At 40.1% G+C, this 7,895-nt stretch overlaps 1 protein-coding gene across 1 annotated transcript in view; it reads right to left on the reverse strand.

Annotated features, from left to right (window-relative positions):
• Positions 1-1,432: 1,432 nt before the first annotated feature.
• LOC103506324 (ubiquilin-1) overlaps positions 1,433-7,895 on the reverse strand; it is a 9,472-nt gene continuing 3,009 nt past the window's right edge. The window contains exons 3-8 of the mRNA XM_026821396.1: positions 7,716-7,776; positions 6,521-6,614; positions 5,841-6,123; positions 4,308-4,396; positions 2,096-2,210; positions 1,433-1,615 (exon numbers count right to left, since the gene is read on the reverse strand). Coding sequence (XP_026677197.1) covers positions 1,536-1,615; positions 2,096-2,210; positions 4,308-4,396; positions 5,841-6,123; positions 6,521-6,614; positions 7,716-7,776 — 722 coding nt within the window. The 3' untranslated portion in view covers positions 1,433-1,535. The remainder of the gene's footprint in view (positions 1,616-2,095; positions 2,211-4,307; positions 4,397-5,840; positions 6,124-6,520; positions 6,615-7,715; positions 7,777-7,895) is intronic.

The following is a 7,895-nucleotide window of genomic DNA, read 5'->3' on the forward strand; positions in this document are numbered from 1 at the left end:
CAATGTCTGTGCTGGCTCCCAAGGCAGGACAAGAAAAAAAGGTGAACAGAGTTCATAGGAAGATTTAAGGAACAGAGAAGACAGTCAGAAGACTTAATACATGTATTAAGACACAAATAATATCAATTATTTTTTTTATTATTATTCTTTGCTATTGCTCACGATTAAATGGTCTGATTTCGAAAAAATTATAAACATAAGTTTATAAGATCAAGGCGCGTCGATTCTTGAAATTTGGGGTTCCAGAACTGAGCGGGGCCGATTTTGTGGTTTGCACGTAGAGCCGTAAGAATAGATGAGTCACTGCTAACGTCTTTATTGGATACTTGAATTCTTCGACCACTTTTTGTGTGGTTTATGGTACCTACCTGTAGCTCGGGACTGTTTTGCAGGAGTGGGTTAGTGCCAATGACTCGCTGCGCTATACTGGGATCCGCAGACATGGCCTGAAGCATAGACTGCATGTAGGGCGCCTGCATCATATTCTGCATCAGCTGAGGATTGGCCATCATTTGTTGCATCATGGATTGCATGCCTGCGTTTCCGAACAGACTGCCTGTGTTCAATAGAAATGAGTAAAGAGTGAGTGAGTTAAAATGAAGAATAGAATATAATATACCCTGTATATAGCGCCAGAATGAGGCTGATAACTTCCTTTCTCTAAACAAGGTCTTATGTATTTGGAACACTAGAACAGCATAATTTTACAAGTTACACACATGAAGAATAGAGACATACGAGTATAAATGTTGGTATCAAATGTTGGGAATTGACTATCAGGACATTTTCCTCAAAGGCTGGCTAGTATAAATGTAAACTGGCGACACAGATTAAAAGGGAACACTAGCCAGCCTAGTTAGCTTAAAAGGTGTAAGCACTAGGTCGCGGGTTCGATTCCCTCCCGGGCCGAACCTTACCCTCAACAGAGAAGGTTCGTTCTCATAAGTGCTGGTTTTCTCCTATCCTGTCCTCCTTTGCTCTTTGATTTCGGGATGATAAGACCTCAGTAGTTACATTTACATCCATCAAACTTCTAAAAAAAGGCTTTATTTGATGTGGTAGGATTATCTAAAAGGAGCTCTTACACCCAACCACAAGTTTTGTCGAGGATCTAATGGAGGAGTTGCAAGTGGGTAAAAATTATAAATAAATGGTCGATTCCTATGTAAAAAGTTGTGAAAAATTCGAATCTGAGGTCTTGATTGATTGATTGAATAATAGGAAATAGGGAAATGGAACATTGTCTGGCATTGTACCATTTCCCACCATTTTTTACTTTTTTTTTTCTTCGCTTTTTCCCACTCAAGTGGGGTCGTACCCACTTGTTACCACTTGAAAATTGTGAGAGGAAAATAGGACTAAACTAAAGAAAAAAATCAATTAGAAGGAATGCCATATTTTGCTGACTATATCTCTCTTCACAGTGTTTTCATTTGGACGAGGTGTTATAATCCTTTAGTTACCAGATTACCACGGTAGACAATGTTTTCTTCAGTAGCGACTCCACTCAGTAGCGACCTAGGGGAGGGGCGAGATTAACTCTGAGGTATCTGAGTGCCGCTGTTGAGTAACCGCTCGATAGCGGCGTTGATATCACCAAACGTAGCGGCCAACGCTGAAAAAAATAATAATAAATAAAATAAAACATATGCAGATATGAAGAGGAAGACATCTGATAGAGTAGAATGGAGAGCTATAAACCAATCTTAGGATTGAAACAGATGATGATGGAATAAAAAAAAATGAGGGAAAAATTACTGGACTGAATAAAAGAGATTCTGCTTTGGACGTCCACACTTGATGCCACAGGCCACGTATGTATATTCAATGGTTATCTGAAAGAAGACCTCTGAGTGAGATTTTGCTTTTTTTGACAAAAAAAAAGCAAGAATTAAAGAGTCTGTCTCTCATGTTAAGGGAGATGTTTTAATACATGGGTTTCCGTGGGTAAACACCATGGAATATACTTTGGCAGTCAGAGTGTTGTTGAAATTCATATCTCCTTGGTGGAATAGAAAAAAGTACGATGATAAAATACAGCTTAGTTGATAAATTTCCTACAGTCGTGTGCTATTCACACTAGACTTCAGTTTACCTTGAAGGTTGGCTTCTCGATTGACAAATCCCATGGCTGTCAGCTGGTCTAGCTGTGATCTATACCGCACCTCGGGCGGAGCCTGGGCATTACCGCCCTGATTGTTGGCCAATCCCTGGAAATAGGGAAAGATCATGTTGTTGAAAGAAGGAAGTGACTCACTTCAAGTGAGTTCTTTAACTCTTGTACGCTTGGAAGATCAGAGTCCTATGGTTGCGTCGCTTAGGGACAAAATTTTCCTTGTTGTTTTTAAATGTCGGGAACTTCGCCATTAACGCATTCTTCCAAGGCTAAATTGTAATGCCAGCCCATTTTCTACCTACAACAACTTAACTCAAGATTTGAAATCCACAAGGGGGGAAAAAAGAAGTTAAAATCAAATCGTGAATTATTTGTGGTGAAGCAATAGCCTCTTCACAACTTTGTGAGTACCTATCACACTATTACAAGTCTTTCATTTACTCAATTTTCATATTTATTGCTCGTTACTTTGACAAGTAATGCCGCCATTGGTCGCTACTCGAATAATGTAGCTACTCACTTGTCCTCACGAGGCGGAGTGCACACCAAACTTCAAGCACAGAGCCGAAAAACGTCGACCCCGCCGGAAATCAAACCCGGGATTTCCGGCATGCAAGCCTAGTGTGTGTGATACCCACTCGATTACAGAGGTTGCTTATTCATTAAATTCATTAATGACACCGGCAATTCATAAATTAACACTGGCGTACTTGATACCTACTCGGCCACTGAGGTTGCTTCCTACTCAATAAATTCATTAACACTGGCGTACTTGATACCTACTCGGCCACAGAGGTTGCTTCCTATTCAATAAATTCATTAACACTGGCGAATCGAACCCGGGATTTCCGGCATGCAAGCCTAGTGTGATACCCACTCGGTTACAGAGGTTGCTTATTCACTAAATTCATTAACACTGGCGTACTTGATACCCACTCGGTGACAGAGGTTGCTTCTTACTCAATAAATTCATTAACACTGGCGTACTTGATACCTACTCGGCCACAGAGGTTGCTTCCTATTCAATAAATTCATTAACACTGGCGTACTGAGGCTGGAACTTGGCCTGGCGCACTGCCGTGGGCCTAGATATCTTTTACTTCTCCTAAAAGGTGCTTTAACTCTACCTGGATTGCACAGCGGATGAGATTCTGTTACTTATTGAACGAATCAAGCGAATACGCTTCTTTGGAGTAAAAACAGTAAACACATCAGGGTATCAATCAGGGAACCCGGATTTTATACACTGTACCAAAAGCTATGTAGCCTACCTATGTGTATTATTTGTATATCTTGGCTCACTCACGAATCACAAGCGTTATTTAAGGCAATGGCAAATCAACGAGAGTAGGCGAACTTAAATAACATATTGGCTTCATTACGCCGCCATAAATTCAAGTGTTATAAACAACATGATTTAATGAGATGGAAAAATTGTAACAGACTGCAATAGACTAATGATATTCAGAGGACGGATCTATTACAGCATTTTATTATTACCCGTGCAAACTGTCATAACGTTAATTGTCGGTTCTCAGTTAGGTTCCACAGTCATATTAGCTGTAATGTTCTTCCAAAGCATTTGGCGTCATTTTCTCTCAACCTGGTTTTTTCTTGGCTGGGAAGACGCCATATCTTGGAAGTAAAAACTTGGATGGATGGAAGGTTTTGTCTCTTTACTAGCGTTCGGGGATGATTTCCCAATCTGGTCCCTGGTCCGTCACGACCGTCAGACATCAACTGATCTGTAGTCCGCTTTAATTTGTTATCTTGGAAGTAAAAACTTGGATGGATGGAAGGTTTTGTCTCTTTATACTAGCGTTCGGGGATGAGTTCCCAATCTGGTCCCTGGTCCGTCACGACCGTCAGACATCAACTGATCTGTAGTCCGCTTTAATTTGATGGAAAAGATCATGATGATTCTCAGATCATTAATTGACCTCATGTGTCTCACAATGTATCCATGTCTCATGGCTCTCTCATATGTACATAATCATGTTAATAAACCATTGAACCATCATATCTGAGAATGTGAAATGTAGAGAAAGGTCACATTCTCTATCCATTCACTCGCAGATATCCCTAGAGTATGAAATTCTGAATATCATCATTAAAAAATGATAGACACAGTAATTCGCGGCATTCATATTTGCCAATTTTATTACCATTCGCTTATCATTGCGGGTCTGACCTCATGTGTCTCACAATGTATCCATGTCTCATAGCTCATATATGTACAATTGTACATAATCATGTTAATAAACCATTGAACCATCATATCTGAGAATGTGAAATGTAGAGAAAGGTCACATATTCTCTATCCATTCACTCGCAGATATCCCTAGAGTATGCAATTATGAATATCATCATTAAAAAATGATAGACACAGTAATTCGCGGCATTCATATTTGCCAATTTTATTACCATTCGCTTATCATTGCGGGTAGACAGTCCAAAAATTAAAGAGGACCCGTCTTTGCCAAATCAACAGTACGAGTACTTATCCGTGTCCGTGAGATTGGCATATTGGCATATTTGACCCATGATTGTGGAAGGATTGACAGGATTTTAAAACCGCCCGGTGAACCATTCCTGAAAGCAATATTTGCAGTGGCATTTTGCAGTATTTCGACGTCACCTCAACTCTTTAGAGCAGTGTTTAAAATTACACTATGGTCGATCGCCAAAAAACACGTCCACGCCTGAAACCCCTATCCGCGGATATTGGTTCCAGTCAATCCCGAATTACCAATTGCCTTGAGTTAACTCTGAAGTGCCTTAGTGTATAGTGGATGCGTGTCTACTCCTACTGACTCTCGAGATTCTCAAGAGGTGAGTACCTACTGAGAAATACTAGTTCATCGCTTTTACATGACCATTTCACTCGAAAATACTAGTATAGCTCCGCTATACTGTAGTAATAGAAAGTAAAAATGATCACTTTTGAGGTCAATCACACGACACACGTTTTAGGGGGGAAAATCCTCAGAACTCTCAGCATTTTCAAAGAAAAATAAATATAGGAATTGAGATACTACACATTTATCATACATATCTACATATTATAATCAACCTACTGATTGCTTTTGGCATGAAGGTTGAGCGTTTATAAAGCACGCCAAACCAATCTTCGCGTAATAATTTGTTATTTTTTAGGACAAGACAAAACATTGAACAAATTAAAGGTATGATTACTTGAGCGTCCGCTAGGTTCGCTTCGGTTTTCGGTTTCGGTTTTCGTTCGGTTTTCGATCCCGTGCTAAATCTAAAAACATGATGTAAACAAGATGGCGCCAACATGGGTTGCGCGTTATGGGGATCAGGATTCGATGCGAAATCTCCCTATTCTTCAGGAAGTAGTTTTTATAACCGTTTTTTTCTTCGACTTCTTCTTTTTCTTCCTCGATATCTCCCCTTCTTTCATGTCCTTTTTTCAGATTGTTCAGACAGCCAGACAGGAGTAGATATCAAACCTAATCCAATGATTCTGAACAAATTGCACGGCAAGGTCAGCACACAAGGTAGCACTTTTGGCATTCGCCATAAACAATGTCACAAGTGATGTTTCTGTATCCACACATTGTTCAAAATAGATCAGAATATTCAATATTCTTTACACTGGTCCACAAAGCGAGTTTAATCTCCGTTTAAGTTAAACTTAACACTGGCGTGCTGAGGCTGGAACTTGGCCTGGCGCACTGCCGTGGGCCTAGATATCTTTTACTTCTCCTAAAAGGTGCTTTAACTCTACCTGGATTGCCGCCGGACGAGTTACTTTCGTACGGGTTCCGTGAGAACTGCTGGGTGGCAGCGTTCAACATCGGCTCCTGAATGTCCCGATACATCCGCTGGAGGGCGCTGTAGCCCCCGGGGATACTCTCCAAGTTGGACAGGGCCCGATCTTGAGTCCGCATCAACTCCTGGAGCATGGATGGATTCCGGGCCATCTCCATGGTTTGACGGAGGAGTTCGGGGTTGTTCAACATGTGGTTGATCTCAGGGTTTCTCTGCAAAAAGGATATGATTTGCTTCATTAGCAAGGAAATCAGTTGCTTCAATAGAGCACAGACATTCACAGGCTTTTTTGTTTTAATCAATACCTATCATTTTTGTTTTAATATTAAAAGGAGTTTCAATATCACTGTATTACTGCTAAGATTTTTAGTGACAGGGATGTTCTTCTTTAAAAGAAAACTACCTGCCTCTTTGCATTATAACCACCCAGGCCTGAGTGGGGCCAGAAAAGTTGTAGTTTTTGTTTGAATTGGTACAAATTTATACTGTCAATTCCAACCAAATTTGAATAAATTGGTCATGTTTAAGAGGATGTCTTAAATGTCTCAGAAAATTTCATTACTTCCCAAGTTATGTAAATCCGTGTAAAGTTATGCTACAGGATCTTACCTCTATTAGGTCTTGCATTTGTGGGTTACTCATGATGAGGTTTCGCATGCTGTTTGGGTCAAGCAAATGTACCCCACGCTTCTTAATTCTTTTTCTGTGAGCGAGAGTTTTGTCATCACGATCACACGATCAGTCACAGTCAAGCAGCTCAAGCTCAAACTCAGAAGAAGGAAGAAGTACAGAACCCAAGAACATTATCCGTTACCCGTTTTCTGCTCTTTAATACGTGATTTTTGCATAAATATAATTTTATAAATTAAATAAGCAAATTATTATTTTAATTTATTCCTGCATTTAGCAAAAAGTTAACAGTGGGTACCTGGTGTATTTATTTTTTCGGTCGTTCATAAAACGCAAGTTTCGCCAAAATTTGGGGCCCCTGGTACCGCGGGGTTGGGATATACCATGATATACCTACACTCCAATGGGTTGCAGAGATAATATCTCCTGTGTGTGACCTCTCTCAAGAGTCCTCTTAGATAAAAAAGAGGTTTGGTAAAAGGAAAACTGTAATTCTACGTCGAACACAGGAAGGCATTATTTCCCGAAATCGAAGAGAAAAGGTCAGAACGGATACGGTTCGACCCGGACAGGAATCGAACTCGCGATCTAACACTTCCAGAGCGGGTGCTCTACCTTTTGAGCCAGTGGCATTTAACCTTTTTGAGTAGCCCTATACCTATTATGTACCTCATGTCCTCATAATTTTTTCTCACCCAGGTTTTGATTCACACAATCTTTCCACCTTTTCTTCGATCTACCTCACCCCTAAACGTAAAATAATAATAAGAAATATGTTTTATTTATTTATTTGCACTCTAAGCAAGAAAGGCCATGTGTGAATAAGAAATATATGAAACAAAATTCCATTCCATACCTGGGGCTGCAGTTCTCAGTTGTTCAATGCCGGCCTGGACTATTATGTACCTCATGTCCTCATATTTTTTTCTCACCCAGGTTTTGATTCACACAATCTTTCCACCTTTTCTTCGATCCACCTGGCTCCTAAACGCAAAATAATAATAAGAATTATATTTTATTTATTTATTTGCAATCTAAGCAACAAAGGCCATGTGTGAATAAGAAATATATGAAACAAAATTCCATTCCATACCTGGGGCTGCAGTTCTCAGTTGTTCAATGCCGGCCTGGATTTGTTGTATGGCCGACAAGGCCTCGGGATTGGCCATCATGCCTTGGATTTCCGGGTTTTGCATTTGTTGCAAGAACTGGGGTAACATCTGCTGCATTTGAGCCTGGCCAACACAAATAATAGTTGTTGTTAGCTAATGTCAAGAATGGAGCAGTTGCAAATGGGTAAACATTATAAATAAATGGTCGATTCCTATGTAAAAAGTTGGGAAAAATCCAAATC

The sequence above is a fragment of the Diaphorina citri genome, unplaced genomic scaffold, assembly GCF_000475195.1.
Source record: "Diaphorina citri unplaced genomic scaffold, Diaci psyllid genome assembly version 1.1 scaffold227, whole genome shotgun sequence".
Classification (NCBI taxonomy): domain Eukaryota; kingdom Metazoa; phylum Arthropoda; class Insecta; order Hemiptera; family Psyllidae; genus Diaphorina; species Diaphorina citri.